The sequence below is a fragment of the Euleptes europaea genome, chromosome 13, assembly GCF_029931775.1.
Source record: "Euleptes europaea isolate rEulEur1 chromosome 13, rEulEur1.hap1, whole genome shotgun sequence".
NCBI lineage: Eukaryota > Metazoa > Chordata > Lepidosauria > Squamata > Sphaerodactylidae > Euleptes > Euleptes europaea.
The window spans coordinates 5,422,954-5,450,851 of NC_079324.1; the positions used below are offsets into that span (position 1 = coordinate 5,422,954).

The 27,898-nt window shown below is 45.7% G+C and overlaps 1 protein-coding gene across 1 annotated transcript in view; it reads right to left on the reverse strand.

Moving 5' to 3' along the window:
* Window positions 1–27,898, reverse strand: part of HEPH (hephaestin) — a 75,285-nt gene that overhangs the window by 17,567 nt on the left and 29,820 nt on the right. The window contains exons 11-18 of the mRNA XM_056859730.1: window positions 25,567–25,711; window positions 24,676–24,888; window positions 23,617–23,830; window positions 22,542–22,681; window positions 21,056–21,187; window positions 12,848–12,954; window positions 10,748–10,976; window positions 1,881–2,020 (exon numbers count right to left, since the gene is read on the reverse strand). Coding sequence (XP_056715708.1) covers window positions 1,881–2,020; window positions 10,748–10,976; window positions 12,848–12,954; window positions 21,056–21,187; window positions 22,542–22,681; window positions 23,617–23,830; window positions 24,676–24,888; window positions 25,567–25,711 — 1,320 coding nt within the window. The remainder of the gene's footprint in view (window positions 1–1,880; window positions 2,021–10,747; window positions 10,977–12,847; window positions 12,955–21,055; window positions 21,188–22,541; window positions 22,682–23,616; window positions 23,831–24,675; window positions 24,889–25,566; window positions 25,712–27,898) is intronic.

Sequence of the window (27,898 nt, forward strand, 5' to 3'; positions counted from 1 at the left end):
AAATGGCAAGAATACCTTTCCTATGGGAGACTGTTTTTCCTGAGTTTTCTGATTTTTGTTTGGTTTAATGGCCCTTCTGATTTCATTTCGGAATAGCGTTCGCTAGCAGTGCGTGATTTAGATGATTAGTTTCTTCCTTGAGAAACTGTGGTTCACAGATCCGTCTTGCGCGGTCCATTGTTTTGATTATTCCTCTTTTCTGTCGGGGGTGGTGGTTGGAGTTTTTGTGTAAGTAGCGATCTGTGTGAGTTGGTTTTGATGTTGTATCCCTCTTTACCAAGGTTCCAGTAAAAGACACAATCTCGTTGATTAACCAGATTTTTCCAGAAGATATAACAGCCTTATTTCACCATTGTTTGACAACAAGTTATTTCCTATGGGATAAAGAATTTTATGAACAGATTGATGGAGTAGCTATGGGAAGTCCACTCAGTCCAGTAATAGCAAACATTTACATGGAATATTTTGAAAAGACAGCATTAGAATCGGCACCTTACAAACCTACAGTCTAGTTCAGGTTCGTAGATGATACATTTACTATTTGGAGCCATGGTGAAGAAAAATTAATGGACTTTCTAAACCATCTTAATAATATCCATCCAAACATTCAGTTTACCAGGGAAAAGGAAATTGAGGGTAAACTCCCATTTCTTGATACCCTTGTCATCCGTAAAACAAACTTTCAGTTAGGTTACAAGGTCTACCGGAAACCAATTCACACAGATCGCTACTTACACAAAAACTCCAACCACCACCACCCCGACAGAAAAGAGGAATAATCAAAACATTAATGGACCGCGCAAGACAGATCTGTGAACCACAGTTTCTCAAGAAAGAAACTAATCATCTAAATCACGCACTGCTAGCAAACGGCTATTCCAGAAATGAAATCAGAAGGGCCATTAAACCAAACAAAAATCAGAAAACTCAGGAAAAACAGTCTCCCATAGGAAAGGTATTCTTGCCATTTATTAAAGGAGTCACTGATAGGATGGAGAAAGTTTTGAAAAAACATAATCTACAAACAGTGTTTAAACCCACCAAGAAAATACAACAGATGCTATGATCAGCAAAAGACAAAAGAGAACCCCTCACCTCTGCAGGAGTATATCGTATACCTTGCAGCTGTGGACAAGTTTACATCGGGACAACAAAACACAGCATACAAACAAGGATAAAAGAACATGAAAGATACTGCAGACTTGGCCAACCTGAGAAATCAGCAGTGGCTGAACATGGACTGACACAAACAGGACACAGGGTCTTATTCCAAGACAATGAAAGACTGGACAATTCTACCAACTATTTTGTCAGATTGCACAGAGAAGCTATTGAAATTCATAAACATCAGCACAACTTTAATAGAAAAGAAGAGAGTTTAAGAATGAATAAGGCTTGGCTTCCTGTCCTGAAAACCTCCAGACTAATAAAGACTACAGTCCACAATAGCCATGCAGATTAGCTTTGGATTTCACACATTAACAGATCACTTCAGGATACAATGGTTCCATATTAACATACCACACCCTCATTAGCACATTATCTTGATACTTACAGGACAATGATTAGCACATTACCTTTGATACTTTTTGCAGGACAATGATTCAGCTCAACCCAACCCCTTTCTGACTATATATTACTCTTCCTACACACTTGACACTGAGAGACACTGTCCTTCAGTGTTACTCCTCTGAAGATGCCTGCCACAGCTGCTGGCGAAACGTCAGGAAAGAAAATACCAAGACCACGGTTACACAGCCCGGATAATCTCATTTTTGTATTTGATGTTTTAGCTATCATGCCAATAAATAAGGTTATGAATGAATGAATGAAAAAAATATGGTTACATGGATGTATGATCAACCAGTGGAGAGTCTTACTCGGTATATGAATGTCTCAGCATGAAAGTGAACTGTGTGAACATCAATTTCCTGGCCCATTCCCAGCAGGTACCAGTTCACCCAGTCTCCTTGGTACATCGTCAGCCCGGGCAAGTTTGCATAGAGTTTACCATTGATGGCTGTGGAAGGAAGGAAAGAAAAGCACTCTGTTCATGAAATAGTACAGCCATCTCCCATTTGTATAATACTCCAGAGTGGGGGAGAGGAGCAGAATTCCCATATTAATGTGAGCAAAGGGTCTGATCCCGTAGCAGCTGCAGCACAGACAGAATTCAAAAACAGTGATGAACATAAGAACACAAGGAAAACCCTGCTGGATCAGACCAAGGCCCATCAAGTCCAGCAGTCTGTTCACTCAGTGGACATCCAGGTGCCTCTAGGAAGCCCACAAACAAGACAACTGCAGCAGCACCATCCTGTCTGTGTTCCACAGCACCTAAGACAATAGGCATGCTCCTCTGATCCTGGAGAGAATAGGTATGCATCATGACTAGTAACCATGAATACCCCTTTCCTCTATGAACATATCCACTCCCCTATTAAAGCCTTCAAAGTTGGCAGCCATCACCACATTTTGGGGCAGGGAGTTCCACAATTTAATTATGTGTTCTGTGAAAAAATATTTCCTTTTATCTGTTTTGAATCTGTCACCCTCCAGCTTCAGTAGATGACCTCGCGTTCTAGTATTATAGGAGATGGAGAAAAACTTCTCCCTGTCCACTCTCTCCAAACCAAGCATAATTTTATTGGAGAAAGGTTAACCTGCTGCTTTCTCCCTGTTAAAGGTATACAGAAGGTAGCCACAAGGCTCAAAGCCCCAGTCCTGGAGCAAAAGACACAGGTTATGGTGATTTTCTAGTGCATCTAGTTATCAGCGCCAGCTGAGAGCCACCCAGCTGCCTCCACGGAGAGATCTTCCCCAGCATGGGCAGCAGGAAAGCCCTCATAATACGTGGAGATGTTCAGGCATGATTTGTCTGGCTCCCAATTTCCCCCCTTTGAGCCAAAGAAAATAAACACCTGATGTTCTCCAGTTCAAAGGAAAAACTGCAGGGTGGCCATGGACAGAGCGTCCATTTGGGCAGCCTGCCTGAAGCCAGCATGCAACTAAAAAAGCTAGAGATTTTTTTAAAAAAATTAAAGCTGAGAATTCAGAGGAATGAGTAGATCAGGGTCCCCCAACTACTGCCCACCACTACTTCCCTGGTGCATGCAGAACTTTTTAGAAGGTGGATAGGGCCATAGAGTTTTGCAAATCCTAGAGTGTTTCATGATTTCCAGTTTTCACCGGAAGTCATGCCGACATGCCAAGTGCACCAGTGCCTGCCACCTAAATGCTTGCAGGGCAGCCCTGGCAACCCGAAATAGAAAATAGCTGCATGGGTTTTCCACAGGAGGGAATGCAGGACTAGCAGAGTCGGTGGCAATGGAGAGGGGAGAAGGGAGCTGCTAGGAAGAGTGCTTCAGCAGCATGATACAAAACAAGAACATTTGTACACGTTTACACTGTTTTGCTGCCATTACTTCCCACAGTAGCATTTTGCGGAGGGTTTCCTGACTCACTAGAAGTAGAGGTTGTCACAGCAGGCAACCTCCCACTCCCTCACTCTGACACTTCTGCCCGCTTAACTGGAAGTGACATCATGACACTTGTGATCCTCCCTCTCTCCAGACTCCACCCTTGAATTGCTCCCAGGGATCATGAACAGAGGGCAGGCAACCCACACTGGAAGACTTGGACAGAGCTTTCCATGCAGTGGTGAGAAAATCTATGCCTGTCAAAATATCTCCCCCCACAACAAGAACCATACAATCGTCACTTCACTTCGGCTGCAACCCTGGGCATGTTGAGGGCTTTGGGTTTGTTAATCTGGTAACCCTAATCTGGAAAATACTTAAATAGGAAAAATCAAATGCATAATTATTGGATAGGAGAGACTTGTCTTAGCAGTAGTGTGTGCGAAAAGGATCTTGGGGTCTTAGTAGACCAAACACTGAACATGAGTCAGCAGTGTGATGCGGTAGCTAAAAAGGCAAATGCGATCTTGGGCTGCATCAACAGAAGTATAGTGTCCAGATCACGCGAAGTGATGGTATCGCTTTACTCCGCTCTGGTTAGACCTCAACTAGAGTACTGTGTTCAGTTTTGGGCACCACAATTAAAGAAGGATGTAGACAAGCTGGAACGTGTCCAGAGGAGGGGAACAAAGATGGTGAGGGGTCTGGAGACCAAGTCCTATGAGGAAAGGCTGAAGGAGCTGGGTATGTTTAGCCTGAAGCGGAGAAGACTAAGAGGAGATATGATAACCATCTTCAAGTACTTGAAGGGCTGTCATATGGAGGATGGTGCCGAGTTGTTTTCTGTTGCCCCAGAAAGTTGGACGAGAACCAACGTGTTGAAATTAAATCAAAAGAGTTTCCATCTTGACATTAGGAAGAATTTTCTAATAGAGCGGTTCCTCAGTGGAACAGACTTCCTTGAGAGGTGGTGAGTGCTCCTTCCCTGGAGGTTTTTAAGCAGAGGCTAGATGGCCATCTGTCAGCAATGCTGATTCTATGACCTTGGGCAGTTCATGGGAGGGAGGGCATCTTGGTCATCTTCTAGAGATCACTGGGTGTGTGTGTGGGGGGTAGTTGTGAGTCTCCTGCATTGTACAGGGGGTTGGACTAGATGACCCTGGTGGCCCCTTCCAACTCTATGATTCTATGGTGGAGTCCAGAGTTGCCATCTTCTTTTTACACGCCCTGGGCTTTTCTACAGCGGTCTGCTGACATATGCACAGACGTTTAACAGGGGAAGTTTTTTCTGATATAGACATAAAGTGATGGGACAAGCTTCAGGTGCAATATTCAGCATGACAGACTGCTGGTAGAGGGATAAGAGCAGAGCCAGGGGCAAAGGTGGCTACCCCAAGGGCTTCCATATGACCTTCCCCTTGGCAGAGTAAATATCCCAAATGGCTTCTATGGACACTTTCTGTTTTGGGTTTGTCAAACAATAATGAAAGAACGGCTTGGCCTCCCCAGAAGTGGAGGAATGTCCTGTTCCTTTATTAAAAACATCTACATGCTGCATTTCCCACCAACTATGGCAGCTTGAGGCAGGTTACGAAAATCTTACCTGCATGTACCCAACAATTAAAACAGCTCAACATCTGGACAATTCCATATGTGAATTAACTTCCAAAAGCCCACCTAAAAAGGACAGCCTCACATATTCTTGGGGTGCAAAAAAAAAATAGCCAGCCTGGGACTCTACAATGCTGGGGCTGCCATGGGAAATGAATGGGTCCTTGCTGTGAATGATCGAGTAACTCAGAGGGGGGAGCCACTAGGAATCTGATCAGGGTCTTTGTGGGAAAGATAGTCCTTCAGGTAAGCTGGTCTCAGACTATGTCGGGCTTTAAATGCCACAATAAGCTTTTTGAAGTGGACTTGAAAGAATGTTCATAGCCAATGTAGTAATGGCATGTATCCAACTCTCTGTGGACTTCACAGTGGGGGGGCTTTTCTGATTTCCCCGTCCTGCTACAAATCCCTGAGATCCTCAACTATGGCTTCTAGATCCCCAGGAACAGCATAGGGAGCAAGGTGAGGGTCTGCAGTGGGAGGGGGATTGGCAAAACTGATTGCCCCTTTCCCATGAATAGAAATAGCATTTTGTTGGAAGAATTGTGTGGGTGGATACATGCTAATGCGCTCCCATCTGCATGCTGTAACCATTAGGTGAGCTACCCTGTTTTGCACCAGTTGAAGCTTCTGGATAGTCTTCCAAGGGCAGCCTCACGTACAACACACTGCAATAGCCTAGCTTCAAAGTTTAGTCTTTCTTCTGTGGTCCTGGCCCCCAGGAATACCTGTGGGGCTAGAAATATTCTAAGTGGCCAATTTGCACAATATTAGCAAGTGAAAAGCACATCAGATTACAGCCTTGAAGAACAGTGAAGCCTGATAGCTGAAATATTTTTGGTCTCCCACACACACTTCCTCTTACACACACACACACATGCGCGCGCGCACACACACACACACACACATATTGGCTTCCCCACTCCTCCACATGAAGCCAGCTGGGTGACCTTGGGCTAGCCAATGCTCTCTTAGAGCTCTCTCTGCCTTACCTACCTCACAGGGTGTCTGTTGTGGGGAAGGGAAGGTGATTGTAAGATGGTTTGATTTTTCCTTAAGTGGTAGAGAAAGTTGGCATATAAAAACCAACTCTTCTTCTTCTCAGAGACATCCAGATCTGGAACAGGAGAAGGATGGGTGGAATGGGGATACATCCAATGATGTCTCTTCTGTGGGGCTGTCAGTTAGATTTTGTCACATTTGGGGCACAGATAAGTATCCTATTGAGTAAAAAAGGGGTTTTGCTCCAGGACAGATAAGATTTGTTTTGTTTGCCTTTCTCTGCAGCTTGGCTTGGTTGCATGAGTCACCCTTGGCTTTGTATGCCTGCCTGCGTCTGCTGTCAGCCCACTCTGTGCTCCCGGCTCTCAATTTGCAGAAGGGCTGGTTGTGCCTTCCAGCGGGGGTCTGAGCTCAACAACTGTTTTGTTTGTTTCAGATCTATGATTTTATTCAGAAATGGAAAACCCAGCTGCAGCCAATTCAAGCATTCTCTGACTTTCCCACAAATTACTCTCAGGAATGAATCATGTGTCAATTGCCATCTGGTAGGACTTCATTTCCTACTCAGCAACAATTAGAACCAAGCTTTGCTGGCCAATGATCAAAAGAGTCCCAGGAAGGTCAGAGGTAGCAGCGTGTGTCGCCCACTGGGCAAGTGAGTGGTGAACTGCTAGGAAAACGGCATATTCTGTGGCAGATGTGGACACTCAAATTCCATAGTCATTCTTTTGTGGGGAGGGGCATACTGAGTGACATAAGGAAGCGGCTGGGGAGGGGGGAGATCCATCCCGATTCCTGGCCTGAGGCTCAGTCTGGGTGTGCAGTTAGCCTGAAGGCAAGTGCCATTTCTCACACACATGAAGCTGCCTGATACAAGATCAGTCTTGTCTACTCAGAGGACGAGAAGAAGAGTTGGTTTTCATACCTTGATTTTCTTTACCTTTAAGGAGTCTCAAACCGGCTTACAATCACCTTCCCTTCCTCTCCCCACAACAGGCACCTTGTGAGGTAGGTGGGGCTGAGAGAGTTCAGAGAGAACTGTGACTGGCCCAAGGTCACCCAGCAGGCTGCAGGTGGAGGAGTGGGGAATCAAATCTAGTTCTCTAGAATCTGCCGCTCTTAACCACTACACCATGCTGGCTCTCACATCCCCTACTGCCTGATACTTTTAACTAGAGATGCCGGGGATTGAACCTGAAGCCTTCTGCTTTCCGAGCGGGGGTTCTTCCACTGAGCCACAGCTCTCCCCTTTTATTTCATTTGATTTATATCCCACACTTTCCCAATGAAGTTAAGCTCAGGGCAGCTAACAATAATACTTTTGTATTATTTGTATTATTGTATTTGTAATAAAAAGGTAAATACATTTGTATTATTGTAGTATTTGTAAATATAATTATAAAACCATGCGTATCAATACAACAATTAAAAACCTAGGTAGTTAAAATACTTAAAATGATGACCTAAGAAATTTTTTTGCCTTACATTATTATTTTTATCCAAGAGGAACCATCCTCCTGTCGGTGAAGAAGGTGTCATCAGCAGGAGAAAGAAGCCCTTCAATAGGGTCCAGCAGGAGAGGCCAGTTTGTGCAATAGGTGCAATAGGGTCCAGCAGGAGAGGCCAATTGGCCATCACTGTTTTCATAGAACCATAGAGTTGGAAGGGACCACCAGGGTCCAACCCCCTGCACAATGCAGGAAATTCTGAACTCCCTCCATTTTCAACCATCTCTGTCTTACAGGCCCTGCAGAACTGAGCCAGATCCCCCAGGGCCCAGGTCTCATTTTACATCTTCCCTGCATATGCTGGCTGGCAGCACCCAAAAAGTGAACGTTCCCAGTAACAGCATCCCGATACTGAGTCTTCTCTTCCCTTCTGTCACATCCAGGTCACCTACCTTGATATGGCCATTTTGGCCACCTGGATCCACACCACAGTAACATCGAGACTAGACTACTGTAACAGACTTTACAAGGTCTTCCCCCCAAAGTCAATTTGAAGACTCCAACTGGTGCAGAACATCACATCTTGGCTATTATCGGGATCTAGATGGAGCATGCATATTGCTCCCATTTTGCAGTCATACACTGGCTGTCCATCAGTTATTGGGCTCAATTGAAAGTACTAGTTATCATGTACAAAGCCCATCATGGCCTTGGTCCATCATATCTGCAAGACAGCCTCTCCCCCATGACAGCTTTGCTCATCTGAGCGAGGCCTTCTGCAGGTGCCATCTGCCAAAAGGGGAAAACCAGCAACTTCCTGGGTTGTGATCTCCACCTGATTGTACGGGCCTGCCCGATGAGGTCAGGGAGGTTCCCATTCTCCTGACTTTCTGCAAACTGCAAAACTGAATTGTTCAAGAGGGCTTTTCTACACAGCTAATAGGGCTCTAGTATAATTACATGGTTCAGAAAGATGCTTGGGTTAGGCACTGTGGGCTATACTACTGTGTGATAGTTTGTACTATTTGTTGCTAAGTGTAGGATCCTACCATGTAATTTTTGCATTGTAACACATCATTGTAATGCTTATGTTTTGTTTTTACTCTGCTCAGATTTCTGCTTTGTTCCAGATTTCATAGAATCATAGAGTTGGAAGGGACCACCAGGGCTATCAAGTCCAACCCTTTGCACAATGAAGGAAATTCACAACTACCTCCCCCACCCCACACACCCCTAGTGACCAGAAGATGGCCAAGATGCCTTCCCTCTCATCATTTGCCTAAGGTCACAGAATCAGCATTGCTGATAGATGGCCATCTAACCTCTTCTTAAAAACCTCCAGGGAAGGAGAGCTTACCACCTCCTGAGGAAGCCTGTTCCACTGAGGAACCGCTGTAACTGTTAGAAAATTCTTCCTAATGTCTAGACGGAAACTCTTTTGATTTAATTTCAACCCATTGGTTCTGGTCCGACCTTTTTGGGCAACAGAAAACAACTCGGCACCCTCATCTATATGACAGCCCTTCAAGTACTTGAACATGGTTATCATATCCCCTCTCAGTCTTCTCCTCTTCAGGCTAAACATACCCAGCTCCTTCAACCATTCCTCATAGGACTCGGTCTCCAGACCCCTCACCATCTTTGTTGCCCTCCTCTGGACACGTCCCATTCCTCTGGCTTGTATTTGATTTAGTGTAATCTGTTTTGGCTCTGACTTGGATGGCTCAGGCTTAGCCTCGTCAGATCTCAGAAGGTAAGCAGGGTCGGCCCTCATTAGTACTTGGATGGGAGACCGCCAAGGAAGTCCGGCGTCACTGCACAGAAGCAGGCACTGGCCAAGCGCTTCCTCTCTTGCCTTGAAAACCCTACTGGGTTACCATAGGTCAGCTGTGACTTGTCGCCACTTTACACATACGATCAGCCTTGAGGCCCAGTGAGAAAAGCAGACTATAAATAATGCAAATAAATAAGTAAACCTGATATAATTACACTGAGTGCTGCCCCCACCCCCCCAATATCATCACCTGCTACTGGCAGGGGTGGAAAACAGGTCACATCGCACTAGTCTTTATAAAGGGGCAGGGAGAAGCTGCCAATTTGGGTAAGAGACCCTTATTTCTTGTCCTGTTTAATTCCACTCTGGGTTGGAGCCTGAAGACCCAAACCCACATGCGGCTGTTTTCAAAATGTAAGTATTCCTTTCAGGGTGAAGGGCAGCCCTACAGGTTTACAGTAGAATTGGGCTGGATTCATTGACAGGATTCTGTGAGGTCCCCAAGACCCCTTCCCCCTGCAATACAAAGTGTTTTCATTTTTTTTTCATCAATAAGGCTAAATCTATACTTGCACCTTTAAACATGAACAAAGTCAGACAGTTGGCCTGAAGCACAAGGGAAACATGATGGGGTAACATGAATGGCCGATTGAACATTTGATTGGCTGGTCTGCCTCTCTGTCATTGCCGTTACAAGACCGGAAGAAGCCGGGTTCATCCCATGGCGGCAAAATGCACAGTGAGCAAATTACAGCTGTCTTCCCCTTTTATGGAGCTTCTGGAAGCGATGTCATCCCTTTTCATTTAGGGTGGGGGTTAGTCTGGGCTGTGCTAGAAAACAATTAAAATTACATACTGGGGAAAACTGTGCCTTTTCTAAATTATGGAAACCCAGATTTTGCATGCATTTATGGATTCACTGATCACGTGAAAAGGCCTAACATCATGCTGGGCTGAAATCCATCTCCTGACCCTTGTCTCTGTCCACCCTCCCCAGCACCTGAGACTGCACGAAGCATTGCTCATACACTTTCAAGCCTATCTCACAGCCATGAAGGCTGAAAACTTGACCTTTCGAAATATGATAGCTGAGCTTACTCAAGATGCTGAATTCCACTCCAAATTCTTGAAGTCACACAGCACTATATTTAGAAGATGGAGGTAAACAAGGAGTATTTTTAGCCATAGCTTTATTTTTAGTAAGTTTCTGATTTCTATCCTTAACACCTTTATGCCCCTCCCGGAGTCCTTGTAACAAGAAGCTTAAAGGAATAAATATGAGCATTTTCTCTTTTAAGTCCGCTTCCCCTTGCATATCGGCCTAACTATGTACATACATAACACCCTCCTTCATTTGGGAGCAAAATGGAGAGAGCAAACACTGTTTTTTCACCCAGCCTTGTCAGGGGACAATTCTGGGTAATTCTTTGCAAAGAAAACTGGCAGCAATGCGTGGATCTGATGCAATACACACAAAAAAGGGGACCAAGTACCGTGCATTTTGTTGCTTTCCACAAATTCTTGATCATCTCGGTGGGCATGAGGCCAGTCTTCCTGGGCAGCATAATTCTTCACATTCTCCTCCAGGTACCAGGACTGATTTTCATCAAAAACCAAGAAGAGGAGAGCAAACTCTCTGCTTACACCTTTAATTCTCCCATCAACATCCAGCATCCCTTTACGGCAGACTTTTAAGGGCCCAATGAGGCCACTAAATAGATCCTGAACAAAAAGAGCAGTGATTAAATGAGTGGACAAGAAACCCTTTCCTCGGCTCTTTTAATGCAGCAGAAATAGTCATAAAGGTGGACTTTCCAAGGCTGTGCAAAGGGGTCAGCCCCCCAGGTCCATTTTGCCAGGTCACAGCTATGGATTCCCATAGAAAATCCTGTCAGAATTTGGCTGAGAACTCCCATGAGCCAGTATTCCATATTTCATCTATTTTTATGTCTATTGAGGACACAGGAGGTCGAGACGGAGTTCCAACAACAACGCTTTATTGTAGTACTGGACAGAACTGGGAACTGTACAAACAGGCCCTGCTTAAATGCTCCCCTGGCCCCTGGTGGCCGGTCCCCCCCTGATCCGTGATAGGGGGAAAACAACCCCCGGTTCACCAATGGCATGACCCGGCTTAGGGCCAATGGGATGCGTTGGCTTGGCCAATCATGCGAGCAGGGCTTAGGAGCCTTTGCCCAGGACTCAAGCTCCTAGGCTTCGCTTGTTATGATCTTAGTTACTCACATACATTACACCCATATTCTTATCAGTAATTTTAGTTCTCTGCTTTTTGCTGCTAATTTTTAGATTCATTGTGTATGCAGGTTATATACACTGTAATGTATCATCATCAGCTTACACCTTTATACTTACACCTATATACTAATAGCCAAGTGGGCTAAATCTGAGGACACTTACATCCGGTGACTGGAGCTATGAAGAGGCAAGACAGATCTTTCTACAAACATGAAAAAAACCCTACGTTTGCAGAAAAATGTGAAATCTACAAAAACGCACTGGAGGGCTTTAAAAAACCCAAAATTATAAAAGGAGGGCCTGTAGCTTTAATTCCTTCAGTAGTCGTTGTGAGGCAACCACAGTATTTCAGGCTTGCTTCTGTCAGTAAAAAGCAGCAGGAGGGGGCAGGGCCCTTTTCAGGCCTATTTTAGCCTTTGAGGGAAGACTCACTGGGGCCAGGCCTGACTAGGTTTGCCAGCTCTGGGTTGGGAAATTCCAGAAGATTTTGTGGTGGAGTCTGAGGAAGGCAGGATTTGGGGAGGGGAGAGGCCTTGGTTGGATATAATGCCATAGAGCCCACCCTCCAAAGCAGCCATTTTCTCAAAGGTGATAGATCACTGTGGTCTGGAGTTCAACTGTAATTCTGGGAGATTTCCAAGACCTACCAGAAGGTTGACAACCCTAGGTCTGGCAGCAACCTTAGGATGACTTGATTATGGATCAGTTATGTACTTTCAGCCTCACATGGTTGTGCTTATAAAGAGAAGGAAACTATAATAATGTGAACTACATTGGTCCCCACTGTGGAGAAAGGTGGGGTATAAGAAATAATAAATATAGCTGAAAATGGGAGGCAGATAAAGGTAGGTTGGCGAATGGCTGGCAAGGAGAGAATGAGGCAGGGAAAGGGTTGATAACTGCACACATCGTATATGAGAGACATATACAAACCAGTATTACAACTAGAACCAATCTGACCAGAAGTTTGAGTAATTGGTAACACATTTTACAACCTATACACATGCCTGGTTTGATTTAAACTGTTTGTATATGTATTTATTTCTGTAAATGTGTGCAGGCTTAACATGGGTTAAGACCACTGATGAAGGCCCAATGGGCCGAAACGCGTCTGGTATGTGGTTACAGATATCAACCCTAGGAAATGCCATTGTGCTATTTTAATGTTTTTAAATATTTTTAACCTTTACATAGCGCTTCGAATAAATTATATTTTCAGTATTTCTACCCAACATTGGGTACCCAGCACAGGCACAATTTCAACATCTTGATGGTAAATTCCATTCTTGGGGAAATATTCTCCTCCTCCCTCCCAAAAAGTAGAGGAAAAATCAAACCTTTACTGGGTCCACTTTGGAATAATAGACCCAAGAAACACAGGCAGAATCATTTGGTCCTGGGCCAGATCTGTCAGGAACAATCCAACGGTATGTTACAATTTCACCTTAGAACGAATGAAAGAAAGCATTTTATTATTTCTGCTAAGAATCCACCTCAGATCTATTTGCCTGCCATGTTTTACCCGACTTTACCTCCACAGAGTTGAGGGGCTCATACAGTATTGTTTTATCTTCTTAATGGTCAACTACATATGAGGTCCTTGTCATGAACATTTACCAAACAAAATGGCCAATAATAATAAAACATTTTCTGCTCTTTGTCTTTTCTTTTTAACTAATTTGGGTATATTTAGAAATGGAATACATTACATTTCTTAGTTTTAATGTAAATGGCCTCAGTCACACAATTAAGAGATTTTTAAAAAATTTCTACACTGTCCGGGGAGGGGCTCCCGCCCCCGTCTCCCGGGCCTTTCTGTTGGGTATTAGATAGCGAGCTTTGCTACATGTCAGACAGTTAAGGGTTAATATTGTAATTAGCCAAGTGGTCAGTATGGTGACCATTGCAATCGTGCCTGCTTATCACGTACACAACAATTTGCATGTTTAACTGCTTTCGATATCCTTTGTTTGGAAGTGAAAGCAGTATGGTAGTTACCCTTTTGGATGCCAGCCTGCTAGGATGGAGAGGCTTTCTTGCTGTTTAAGAATGCCTACTCGAGAGTAAGCTTAGCAACTGCCAGAGGCTCCTGGCAAGGTTAGGAAACTTAGAATGTAGAAGGTTTATTTGTTTTTGCTCCCAGTGAATTTCCTTTACCCTGAGTTTAGAGTAAAGATCATTTATTATTAAGACAAACGTCTTGTGTCTTTTGTGTGTGTGTGTGACTCAAGCTTTATTTTCAATAGACCATGATCAACGATCCAATCCCTCTGAATGGTAGCAGTAAGCCCTTAAGAATCTAACACTTTCCCCAGCCCCCACATTCACCAGCAGCACGGCAAGACCAGCCCCAATGGATCCCTCTCTCCAGGCACCCGAAGAGCCGAGGGACAGCAAGGGAGTTGTGGTGCCGCAGCCGTCGTCGTCGCAGCATGCCCCAACCCAGCCACGGCAATGACACCACTGGAAGTGGCCCGACCCGCTCAACAGCTAACGCGCGAGCGGGCCAGGGCGGGGAGAAGATGCGCCGCACGCCCGGAGGTTTCCTCCAGCCAACCATTTATGGACTTCTGGGGGGAGGGCTAGGAGTGAAGTCTGGGAGGGGCTTCTCTGGCCTGGAGGGTATAAAAGGCCAGAGAAGTTAAGCAGCCGGGGAGGATAGAAGCCAGAAGCTGCCTGCAAGGTGTGTCCTGCGGCAACCTGGCAACGTCCGAGGGAGAGTCGAGCTCTGACTCCCCCTCGGACTGGTCTGAGGTAGAAGAGATTGTCTCAGCCACGACATCCTCCAGGGCAGAGACCCCTTGGGCGGTGGGGGTTACTACCCCGCTTGACACACACCAAAATATTACTTTTCCCCAAGAGATGTAAAAACAGAACCTCTGACCTGCTACTGTGAATTTGGCACGGTACATACAGCATCAGACCATTGCTATAGTATTTACAGAAAGTTTCCCACCCAATTTATTGTACAGGAGGAAAGGAAGGTTTGGAAGGAAGATCTAGGGAAGAGACCATCACTCTTTAGGTGCCTTATAGACAAACATCAGAATTTTCTGATGCTTTATTTTTTGCATTTTGTTGCTGGAAAAGTAATTCTAGGGAGAAATGTTAATAGTGTTGCTAATACTCAGTTATAAATCTTCTGTTACCAATAAAAGGCTGCATACTTTATCACTTTTTTGACAGAAATGATGTTTCAGCTGACAGATACAGTACATGGAGATTCTTCAGAACATTTAAATACCACTAAACCTGTTTATCCTCTTTGCATGCTGTTACTCTAGAATTAATCTGGTTGTTGTTGTGTTTGCTTCCCAATACTTTTATTGCAAGTAATACAAGTATCTATATAGAGGCATTGAAAGCCCTTTCTGATCATGCTCGTATCTCTTTAGAGATAATTTTCTCTCAATCTCTGACTCAGCTGTAGTTTTGGAGACTACATCTACCGTATATATCTAATTCCCAAATGTGCCCTCTGCCTGCAAATACTTAAATACACAGATAGGGGCCACACTTCCACCTAACAAGTTTTTCTGCAGACTCGGGGGACCCCCTGGGTTCTTTTGCATCCATTCATGTCAACAACTGAATGTCCTTTCGGCTTTAGTCCAGTCATGTCATTAAGGACAGCGCTACTAATATTTATCCTCCAGTCTTCCCCAGTAGCTTATTGAGTGCCATTTACCTGGGGGTACCATCTTCCAGCACTATATCTTTCTTTCTTTTTTTCATTTTGTATTGTCTCATCATAGGGTTTTCGAGGTAAGGGTTGGTCAGAAGTGATTTACCATTGCCTTCTTCTGTGCAGGGTTAGCTGTAGTGGCACTGCCATTGTCTACGAAAGATCCTCCACCAGTGTCACCTTCTACTACTGCTGCTGCCCAGTAGCTAGCCTTCATGGATTCCTCTGCCCCCATCACCATTGGAACTGCCTTTTCTCTTCTGCGGATGTGAATGTTGATCTGTAAAAGGGGTGGACGCATCTTTGTCTGGTGTCTCAGCTGTGACCATTCTGCCTTGAGTGACTCTGCTAGGGGTTTAGCCTCTTGACAGAGTCTATACCCTGTATGGTATTGTTCCCAGCTTCGATGACACACACAACCCCCCTCACCACATTAAGGTGTGTGTCCAAAAAAGGGGGGGGCAGTTTAGGAAAGGCAAAACTAACACTCACTTCTCCAGCAGCTCTGTCCCCTGCTCTTTCTCCCAGCACAGCTGACTTGGTTCTCAAAACCTTACTTGTGCTGACAATGAAGCAGCTGTCAGTCATGGACTGACACAAACAGGACACAGGGTCTTATTCCAAGACACTAAAAGACTGGACAACTCTACCAACTATTTTGTCAGATTGCACAGAAAAGCCACTGAAATTCATAAACATCAGCACAACTTTAACAGAAAAGAAAAGAGTTTAAGAATGAATAAGGCTTGGCTTCCTGTCCTGAAAACCTCCAGACTAACAAAGACTACAATCCACAATACCCATGCAGATTAGCTTTGGATTTCACACATTAACAGATCACTTTAGGATACAATGGTTCCATATTAACATACCACACCCTCATTAGCACATCTTGATACTTACAGAACAATGATTAGCACATTACCTTTGATACTTTTTGCAGGACAATGATTCAGCTCAAACCCACCCCTTTCTGACTATATATTACTCTTCCTACACACTTGACACTGAGAGACACTGTCCTTCAGTGTTACTCCTCTGAAGATGCCTGCCACAGCTGCTGGCGAAACGTCAGGAAAGAAAATACCAAGACCACAGTCACACAGCCCGGGTAACCTACAAGAACCAATGAACTCTGACCATGAAAGCCTTCGACAATGTTCCTATGACTATTCAAGAGGTGCAGTATGCTATCAACTCACCCATTAAAAGTGAACCAATCCCTGAGTTTAGATCGTTTTCCCTCAGAGTTTTATCAAGGTTTTTAGTGATACTAGTTCCACCAACACAGGTTTCAGTAAATGTCTAATCCAAACCTAATTACCTGATACTTTGTAGGAGGCAAGCATTCCATTAATTCATCCACAAAAACAAAAAGATCCAGCAATGCATGGTTTTTTAACACGCAATTTCATTATTAAAGAAGTATTGAAAGATTTTTGTGTAGGGATGTGCATTCAGATTCAGAAACATTTGGAATTCACCGGATAAAGCCATATTCAGATAGTTCCGAACGTACCCAAATCCGAATTTGATAGTTCCTAATGTCTGTAACAATTCCTAACATTCTGAGTCCCATTTACTCCTATAGAAAGCAGAAGGCTAGGTTGCTGCTTGCTAGAGGAAGGGAGTGAAACCGGTTTCTCAGGCAACCTGGAGTGATTTCTTGAGAAATAAAACTTAAAATTCAGCAGGCACTCTTGCACCTGATTGGCGTTGCTGTGTGTTTCCCAAGGGAGGAGGACTGAGGTGAGAGCAAAGCCTGTGGCTGGTGTCTGTCTGCACCAACAAAATAGGCATAGACACCAAAAGGTGTTTTCACATTGGTTCTTTCCAACTGAAAGGTGGGCAGAGCAGCTTTTAAATCCTCTGAGCACCTGCTGTTGGGATATGCTCTATCTGTTGTAAGCCTGCAGCACTTTTCTCTGCGACCTTTTCTGAACACTTCAACTTACATTACATTCTCTACATCTCATTGTATATTATTTACTTAATATAGTTAGGAATAAGATTTAGATTAGTAGATTCATAGATTAATAAAATCTAAATTAATAGGGAAATTTTTATATTAGGTTTAGGCCCCGTTGGGGTATATGAGGCAGGGGAATAAGATTTTGCTATATATAGACAGATGTATTTTGTAACTCTGTGTGTGATTTCCATTGGAAGGGTCTGTGTTGTGCTGTAGCAGAATCAGATACTGTTCTTTGGGTAGAGCCTGCAGGCAGTATGAAACGTGGGAGCAGTAGAAGAAGGAAGCCACTTGGGGAAGGCTGCTGGAACACAGCCTGCAGCCTCTGTAGTAAAAAAGGGAGAGAGAAAAGACAGCCAACTGCTATTATGAGCCTCCCAACCAAAATCTGTCACCTGGCTGCCTTGTTCAGCACTGGCACTATGAAAGAGCAGCAGGCAGCAGTAGGGGGGGTGGGCGGTTGTCTCTGGCAAGGAGGTGGCAGAGATGCCTCTGGTTCAAGGCAGGGCAGATACGAGTGAACCTCAAACATGTTCCACTGACACTTTTGTGCAGTCCAGCCATGACAGCCAGGGGAAGGGTGCCAAAAAAGATGGCGAAGAAGGCACTTTTCTCCCCAAGAGCCTCTGTGCCAGAGAAAGACAAGGATGTCAGCTTGGGCGGCAGCGGTGCTGATGCTTCTGTGGTTGGGAGGGAAATTTATGAGAACCAGACACTGCCTTCCATGCCATGCAGCTCCATCGCATCAGATGTATTCAAGGGTTTATCCCCAGCCCCCATTCCCAGCAAATCTCTCCTGTGCAAAGCAGCCTTGTGGTGGTGGTGGGGGGGACTTCCCTTCAAGTACATGCGCATCTGATGTGGAGGAGGAGGAGACTGAGGGGACTCAGGTGGGCACTGTTTCAGAAGCATGTGGCCCTGAAATCCCCCTTGCCCCTCCAGCTGCACCTGCCCCGCCAGTTGCTGGAACTAGAAGTCACTACAAGTCAGCAATCACTTTTGGGAACATGCAGTCAAAAACTGGAGCTCCCAAGAAGTCAACAATCTGGAAGCATTTTCGACGGTGTGCAACAGATGCCAGAAGGTGCACTGCCAGAAGGTGCTCAAGCGTGGGCAGCACTTGGGCCACCTCTCCAACAGCAGCCTGCTCAGCCCCTGAAGACCCAGAACAGGGCACTGCTGCTGGCAAATGAAGCGGGCACTGTGGGGGGTGAGTGGCTTCCTTACTGCGAAGGGCAAGAGTCATCAGAGGGCAGAGGGTGAACCACCAGCCCAGGGAAGCAGGGAGGCAGATGGCCAAACAGCAAGAGGTGGGGGGGGGGGCAGCAAATGCCAGACCCACATCTCAAGAAGAAGCGCCATTTGTTTGTTACAGAGCAGTAGGACCCTCTGGAGGCCTGCCCCAGAGGAACAGACAGTGCCTAAAGTTCCAATAAGACTCCAGAAGGGTCTGCCCTGTTCTGTCCTCCCAAAACACCGGCAACATGCAGTGAAGATGCAGAATATACAGATACACGTGTTCAGCACCACCAGGGCAGTGTAAAGTAGATGTGGAGAACCATTAGTCTGGACACCCCATAAAAGGAGGTTCTTTAGAACAGGAAGGGACTGCAGTTGGCCAGCTTCAGGAAACCCGGACATCGTAGCGTGCTTACAGGATAGATACCTGGATTCTTCTCTCTCTCTCTCTCTCTCTCTCTCTCTCTCTCTCTCTCTCTCTCTCTCTCTGTGTGTGTGTGTGTGTGTGTGTGTGTGTGTTTCTCTGTGGAAGGTTTGCTACAGTGTCTATCTATTGCTTAATAAAAGGTGTTTTAACTGAATCTCTTTCTGAATTTCCTGGGCTAAGAGGGATAATGGGAATTTTCCCAATAGTGCACAATCTGCCCTCTCTGAGTGGATTCTGATCCCTCTCAGTCAAGCAGAGGCTTCTGTGTAATCTGATCTCCAAGTGAGTTTCATTAGTGAAGCTGAAGAAATCGTAGATTTATAGCTCTTTAATTGGGATCCAGTGCTGTTTTTAGACTTATAACCTGGCTTTGAGAATTTGATGAGAGTTATCAAGATGTCCACCTGTTGCTTATCTTTAAAACCCCTTCAGGGCCCAATTGTTTCATTCAGAGGACAATCACACCCTAGCACTGGAAAGATATATATTTGTTCCCCTCACCTTCTCTAAAAAAAAGTGTCATGCAAATGTAAGGCCGTGCTACCTACTGGAATACAGGTTCAAGACATATACAGGCCTTTGGCTGGCTTCTGTTCAAGGCCAGAGCCGGGCTGCTCCCCAAGGTCTGGTTCTCAGGCTCATAAATCCTGTGTACAGTTTTGGTTCCTCTGATTATCTCAGATGTTTGATATTATGGCTTCTCTCTCCCTGGGAATCGCTATCTCGAAGTAACTTCACTGTTTTGCTTTCACTGCCTTGAACGCTTTTAACCTGTACCTCGCACACCGAAAATCATTAGCAGCCTTTCCTGCGTGTAAGGCAGTCAGCTTCTTTTAATCCATCTTTTTGCTCCTAATAAAGTAGCATTGCTTAGGATCACCTGCCTGGGCGTGTGTGCTTTTTGGAATGCTAGGGACAGACACCTGAGCCTGACAGCAAAGGGCTAACCAGTCTTTCTGCAGGTGGCTCCTGGTCAAAGAAGAGCTTCTCTTGGGTGAGCATAATCGTGTGCAGGGCTTCCAAACCTTACATAGCACTCTGCCAATCAGCTTAATGCTGGTTTGCCTTAATCTTATGTATTTAACTAAATTTGAGAAATGGAAGGATACCTGATTTTTATTGCATGTGATCTTTCTGTATTCCTGGATTAATTTGCACCAGTATAGATCTATCAAGTTCTTGCCTAATAAAAAAGATGTTTTATTTTAAATAAAATCATTAACTCAGATATGTTCTCTGTTCATTCTGCTGGCAAAATATCTGATGTCGGACCCGGATTATTTCATTCTGCGGCAGGAGAAAAGTCTCTCTCATGGAGCTGTCTTAAACAGATCTAACTGGAGATTTTGCAAGGGTGTTAAGCTAATGAGAAAAATCCTCCCAGAGCCGAGCGGTACAAATCCCTAGACTGGATGTGAATTAGATAATTCATCCCACTGGGTTGCTCTGAGCTCAGTTTGTGGGTGGTACCTCCTGCGGGGCGATGGGGCTCCTCTCACTATGTGCTCCTAGGCAGGGGCTAAGGTCGCTTTGGGGGGAAGAAATGGCTCTGAACAAACAACATCTGAGTATTAAAGATGGTACTAAGGATGTCAGGAGAAAGTTAGATGTGACTCAAAGGCATGCTGGATTTTCTTGCCAGCTTTCCAAAAGCACACTGTTGCAGTGAAGGAAGCATGTGGAATAGAGTGCGGTAGCCACCTGACCACAGCTCTGGGACCCCAGACAGCAACATGCTGCCATCTTATTGGGCACATGGTGCTCCTTTCCAGCCTCCTGAAATTAGCTTGGTAAGTCCATGACCCCTGGCGAGGGCCGAGGTACACCAGTCACCACCTTTGGATTTTGCCAGCATTGCCGCCCAGCAAGGCTCCCTTGGGTCTCCTCCCTGAGCAGCAGCTGTCTGTGCTCAGGGCTCAGGTAGGCAACTCACTGGGAAGTGCCAAAAACTCCCACCTGGTGCGTGCATTAGATAGCTTCAGCTTCAGTCAGCGTGACTAGCTATAAATATTGGTCTGAGTTGGAACAGAACTATATTTTTATGCCCCTGAAATCTAAGTTATGAGCATGGAGGAAGGACAGAACTCCATCATGTCAGACGCCTTGGATATTAACTGGGGATAAATGTGAAGCAGCAGGAGCTTAGCTGGGGAGGCTCATCATTAATTGGCACCCCTAACAGATGATGGAGTGCAGGGAGAAGGCAGCTGAAGGAGACTCACCAGGTTTCGCTGCTTCTGGCCGCATCTCGCTCTTCTCCACTATTCCGTGGGCATGAATGGAATAAGGCCGTGTGGCATTGTTCCGAAACACAATGTTGAAGACGTCACCCACTTCTGCCCAAATGAAGGGCCCTGGAGGCAGAAAGACCACACTTCAGGGCACAAAGGCAATAGCACCAGTCTGAACAGCAGCCAGGAGCAGACCAAAAAGGACAGCAAAACAAAATGTGCCAAGGGGAAAAAGAAAGTGGAAGAAGAGGAAGACGTTCCAGCTTTGCTCACAGCATTATTGGGTATGCTGTACAGAGAATCAGGTGTCTGTTGTCAGGATGACAATCCTCACAACCCAAACCCAGCTTTGTATTCCTTTGCTACTGGTGGCATCTGGTCATATCTTTCTTTCTCAAGAGACAGAGGCTGAAATCCTAGACACTTTTACTTGGGAGAAACCCCATACAATCCTGTGAGTTTACCTCCAAGTAAATACACATAGGATTGTGCTGTAAGCAATGGGAGATTTCTGAAGAAACTGGCACATAAAGCCGCCTTGTAGAATTGGTCAATCCAGCTTGGCATGGGTGGCAGCTCTCCAGGGCTTTAGGCACTTACTACCTGACCCTTTAAATCAGAGACGCTGCTGGGGACTGAACCTGGGACCTGTGGCAGGCAAAGCAAGAACTTTTCCCCGCCCCCAGGATGGGCTGCAGTCCTTGGGATTGAGCTCCACTGAGCACAGTGGGATGTGCTTCTAAGGCACTCAGGACCAGGTGCTAAAGACCAGTCTACACTCTACAAAGGCCTTGTATTTGTCGGGGGACAACATGAGCTCTGTGCATCTGACATTCAACCAGAGTTCTGCATCTCCCAGAGGCATGCAAAATCGCACTATTTGCATGGCTCCATATAAGTTTCACAATAAAGCAAGTGGTGGTTCCAGTAGTCTGAGGAAGAAGAAAAAAAGTGCAGGGGAACACTGAAGCCACTTCTGCCCACATACTGCAGTTGCAAGGAGTTTCCAGGACGAAAGAGTCCCCTGGTCTCCAGACTTCACCACTGCTTATCTAGGCATTCTTAGCGCCTGAGGAAACAATTCTGATGATGAAGTGGGGCTAAAACTGCATTAGGAATAAGGCCTGAGACCTGGTTTACACCGGCAACAAAATGAGGCAGAGAGAAGGGGGAGAGGTGGTAAAATGGACTGTACCATTTCAGACAATCGGCGGGGGGATAACATTTTAATGACTTTTGCATTCAAACAACGACGACAAATAACTGGGCTTGAATTTTGTTCCTGGTGTGTTAATTGTACTTCCAGGCATTTTTCTAATATGGGAAATGATTTTAAAAAATGACACCCCCACCTGCGGCATGAACTGGAACAGTCCACTTTGCCACCTTGGAATTCCAACACACCACTGTTCTCCTGCACTAGTCGGGAGAATTAGTCTCGACTGGATGAAAGCAGCGGGCATCGCTTTGTTCTTACCCAAGATGCCTAAATGTTCTTCACCGTTGGTCCTGACCTTTGGGGTCTTGAATGTCCCATCAGTGTATTCCCTGTAAACTGCTTTCTTGTACTTGGAGCCAAGGAGTCCGTTTCCATGGCTGAGGAATACATTGCCGTAGCTGTGAATTTCAAAGTTCCTTGTTGCGTTACTGAAGCTCTATTGATATTAATAAAACAACACACATCTGTGTGCAAGAGAGCTCATGGCTGTGAATGGATTTCACCTCTGGAGATTTGAGCTTCCACAGATGAAAAGTTGCAGGGAAGCATGGCTCTGAGTGGCAGAGGGCTCTGGCTGAGGGCTGTCTCTTTCTACCTCACTAGCCGAGATCCTGCAAGGCCAGGGTCTGAACTTATAGAATCATAGAGTTGGAAGGGACCACCAGGGCCATCTAGTCCACAATGCAGGAAATTAACAACTACCTCACCCCACATCCCAACCTTCCCCCCGCCATGCAGGATCCCACAATCAAAGCATTCCCGACAGATGGCCATCTAGCCTCTGCTTAAAGACCTCCAAAGACGGGGACTCCACCACCCTCCAAACTTGGTGACTTCTGCATGCAAAGAACGTGTTCAGTCGCTAAACTGTGGCTCTTCCCTTATTGCTATAATATTATGAAGTATAAAAATTCACAACAAATTCTACTGCTTTTTTTGCAATTTAACATTGACAGTTATGCGTTAATGAATAAGCCTTTGAACCCGGCCTATCCCCACTTGAAATCTCCCCCCCCCCACCCGACTCCTGACTAAATGGTCCCCTGGATTTTTTCACTCTCTCCCAGGAAGCAGCTGGTTTCATCTGTAGCATTTTCTCTGCTCCCTGCAAGCTGTGTCACAGTCAAGAAGGAGTCGCCTGACTATCTGCCACCCAGAAATATGGCTAAATATGGCTTCTGGTCCACAAGGATAAAGCTGGCATAGTCTTGCCATTTTATACACACACACGCCTTGCAGTACAGGAGGCAAAAAGCAGGCGTGTGCTTTTTGCGGGGCAACATTTGGAAACGAGGCAACGAAAGCTCATTCATTTCTGAAGCGACCATGTTACCTTTCCTCACGAGAGCCATTGTGCCTTTCCAGCTCCCAGCTGCGGTCCGGGGCGTAGTCCCAATCCACCTCCTCCGCCATGATGTAGACTGTCCTTGCTCTCTCATATCGCCTGCCAAGAAAAGGTTCCTTCTTCCCGCACTGCTGAACTGAGTAACATCCCCTCATCCCGGACTGGTAATGGTTGCTAGTCTGACAGTAGACCTCAAAAGTCCCTACGAGACAGCATGAAGAAAAACACCACAAATGGGGGCCACGGAGATCCTTCACCAGATGTATCACAGACCTAATACTTAAGGAGAAGTCACCAAGTTCTCTTCGCCAGCTGTGGGAACCCAGCTGCTGAAAGACTTTGTCATTTTCATGACATATGTACATTCCGCCAAACCAGGCAAAGGGTCATTCTCAACCTGCCGGTGATGTTTCAATATGGCTTCCTGACTTTTCCCTCTTCAATGTAAACCTCCACATGCACATTAAGATCCTCCTCTCGTCCTCTTTAAAGAACAATTGCAAAACTGCTCTGGGGATGGGAAGGAGCAAGATGTCCTGGAGATGTCACAGACACTAGCGAATCACTGCCATCCGCAGCTGGCTTTGGCCACAAACTTGCAGAGCCATTTATTTTAAAAATAAAATAAAATCCAGTAGCACCAAAAAACAAAATCTGGCCCCAGAGGGAGAAAAAAAATAGATTTGTACTGAGGACACTTCCAACCTAACCCCACTGCTCTACAAAAGAAATGAATACCTTCATAATACAAAAGTAAGGAATGCCTTCGCCCTGACCTGGATGGCCCAGGCTAGCCCGATCTTGCCAGATCTTGGAAGCTAAACAGGGTCAGCCCTGGTTAGTACTTGAATGAGAGACCAGGAAATCCAGGGTTTCTAGGCAGAAGCAGGCAATGGCAAACCACTGCTGTTTGTCTCTTGCCATGAAAATCCTATGGGGCACTTTCTACCACCAATGAATGCCTTCACCATAAAATGAACACAGGAATCAGCTGTGTTAAGAAAAACCCATAGAGGTCAGTGCGGCATGAATGGATCTGGCCCTCACCTTCGTTGTCCGTCTGCATGAGGGCTGTGGCAAACGTGTGAGGGAAGAGGCTGGCTGTGTCTCGCCTCATCCCATCCATCAAGACAGTATTTCCTTGGAAGGCTGCTCCATGGACATCGGATTCAGTGCCCAGGCCCAAGAGGTGCCAGGAAACCTTTTCTCCTTTACATGCGTCCAGGCTAGGCAAGTTACTGAACAGGAATCCATTAATGGCTTCAGTGAGGAAAAGCACATGCACCACATTAATATAAACAGAACCAGAGATGACCCATCTCCTCTGAGGCTTGTGGGAAAGAGGTACACTGAATCTAAGTATTTGTTACACTGACATCCTGCTTTTCTTCCACAGAGCATTCGGAGACACAGACTGGGTCCCTGGGCTTCTCCTCTCAAGATAAGGACCAGATCTAGATCTGCAGAGCTTCACAATGCCACACCTTGTGCCTTCAGACCACACCCTCAGAGCAGATGTGCATTCCACACAGGCAGCGGGCAAGCTTTTGAAAAACATTTGCTTTTGTTTGACGTGTAGGGGGGAAAGAAATAACTTTCCTTGAAGCATTTCAAACTGGGAGCTCCTGCTAAAAGGTAAACAACAGAAGCAGGCTCGCTTGTTGTGTATTATTTATCATCACCACCTAATTCTGAGTTACAGGTGGGTCTCATCTGGGTGTCTAGATTCCCCAAGACCTGCTGGATTTGCTCAGAATGATGGACACTACTTGCCCCAGTAGAGAGACTAGAATTGAATCTGTGGTTTGCAGGGGGACAAAGACATTTGGTCAGCCCCCGCTGAGACCTGCATTATGGGAACCTCCCTTTTTGTGCTCTGTGATACCTACAAATCCACTGTAATAATCCCTTACTCTCCTGGAGTAGGTGTGGACATACCATGCATCCTGTTGGACTCCCTGAAGCCGTGATCCTCAAAAGCCTCTTCTTTCCTCAAGTAGTACTTCAGATTTGCATCCAGATACCAGCTAAGGTTTTCATCAAACACTCCGAACAAAAGATAAAACTCCTTGTCAACTCCTTTCTAGGAAAATAATGACACATAGAATTCATTCCTTTTATGAAACATCCAGATTCCCACATGCTAATAATCCGTGGATTATAATTCACACTGCCGGCATTTTAGCGCTCAGTGGTGGGGGGAGAGGAGAGAAGAGAGGGGAGAGAAACAGGTTGTGGCTGTGGAGCCACACACAGGTTGGCTGGGACTTCAAGGAAGAAATACGCTGTCGCTAAGAGAATGAGAACACAACTAATCCAGAGTTTGGTTGCCCATGCAGAGTTGTAACAAGGGTGGGGCCAGGGGTTACACTGCCCCACCTGGACCACTTACTAAAAAGGAGATTTCTTCTTTTTAAAACAACCACGGCTGCTCTCTGTGCCTTCAGTCAGACCGATGGTTATGTTTTAACAGCTTCCACTGACAATGAGGAAAGTTCTGGAACAATATTAGAGGTGGAGAGTGCCCCTGCAAATTATTACAGTTCCAAGTTCCACTCACCTGTGCCACTTAGCTCTGCCCGGACACCATTTTTTCAAGATCATGATGCCCTCATATTGCCCTGGCCTGGATGGCCCAGGCTAGCCCGATCAATTCAGATCTTGGAGGTGAAGTCCAGGGTTGCTACACAGAGGTAATTCCACCTTGGAACATCTCTTGCCTTGAAAACCCCACGGGGTCGCTGTAAGTCAGCTGCAACTTGGCCCTTTCAACCACAACCACCCTGCCCTCATATTATGCTAGGTGAGCATGACACGCACACACTCCAATGGCCATTATGAGACTCAGTGTGGCATTCGCTGTGAGTGGGTGCGGGATAGTCTCTCAACGAGGTTATTCACTATTCAAGGAGGGTGCCTAACCGGCCATAAGCAGTGAAGGCTTCTGAACTCAGAGATAACTGTTTCTGAGTTCATAGATAACTAAACTATGGACAGACACTTGAGTTTGGTGATAGGGAAATCAGAAACTCTCATAGAATAATAGAGTTGGAAGGGACCACCAGGGTCATCTAGTCCAGCCCCCTGCACAATGCAGGAAACCCACAACCACCTTCCCCCTACACCCTCAGTGACCCCCCACTCCATGTCCAGAAGATGGCCAAGATGCCCTTCCTCTCATCATCTGCCTAAGATCATAGAATCAGCATTGCTGACAGATGGCCATCCAACCTCTTCTTAAAAACTTCCAGAGGAGTGCTCACCACCTACCAAGGAAGCCTGTTCCATTGAGGAACTGCTCTAACTGTTAGAAAATTCTTCCTAATGTCTAGATGGAAACTCTTTTGATTTAATTTCAACCCATTGGTTCTGGTCCGACCTTCTGGGGCAACAGAAAACAACTCAACTATATGACAGCCTCTATATGACAGCCCTTCAAGTACTTGAAGATGGTTATCATGTCCCCTCTCAGCCTTCTCCTCTTCAGGCTAAACATATCCAGGCATCTCCATTCACTGGTTTGAAGCTCGAGCTGATGAGGATTGGAACCCTGGCTTGCTCCCACAGTGGCTGCTCACATTCTTCCAGGATGAAGGTGATGGTTTTTCTAGGTGTTACTCTATGGCTTTTCTAGGTGTTACTCTCCAGCAAGTGGAATTCAGCAGTATTCTGCCTCTGAACCTGGAGGCTTCACTGAGTGAATCGTTAAACAGCTCTATTTGGCTAATAGCCGTCGGCAGATCTGTCCTCCTTCATGAATATGTCCGATCCTCTTGTTTATCAATCTAAAGGCACCAACACCATCTTGGGGCACTGAGCCTCAGGGACAGAGAGGTCTTTGTAATGGAGAGTTGCCAACCTCCAGGTGGGCCCTGGAGATCTCCCAGTATTGCAACTGATCTCCAGAAGATAGAGTTCCTCTAAAGATAGAGTTCCTCTGAAGAAAATGGCAGTTTTGGCAGGTAGACTATGGTATTATACCTACTAAGCTCCCTCACCAAAGTCCACCTTTCCCAGACTCCACCCCCAAAAATCTCCAGGTATTTTTCAATCTAGAGTTGGCAACCCTAAGCCCTCATGTTGCAGAAACTTTTAAAAGTAGATGCCAGAGATCAGGCTTGGGGATGTGCTCTAAACCTGCACTATGGATCTATCGAAAACAGCAGCCCCGCATTTCAAAGGCAAAGCTTATCCTGTGAGATCATCGTGTGGCAAGCCCCTTGCCCGACCCCTGCAAGCAGCAGCTCGTGAGGCTGAGGATTTTATTCCA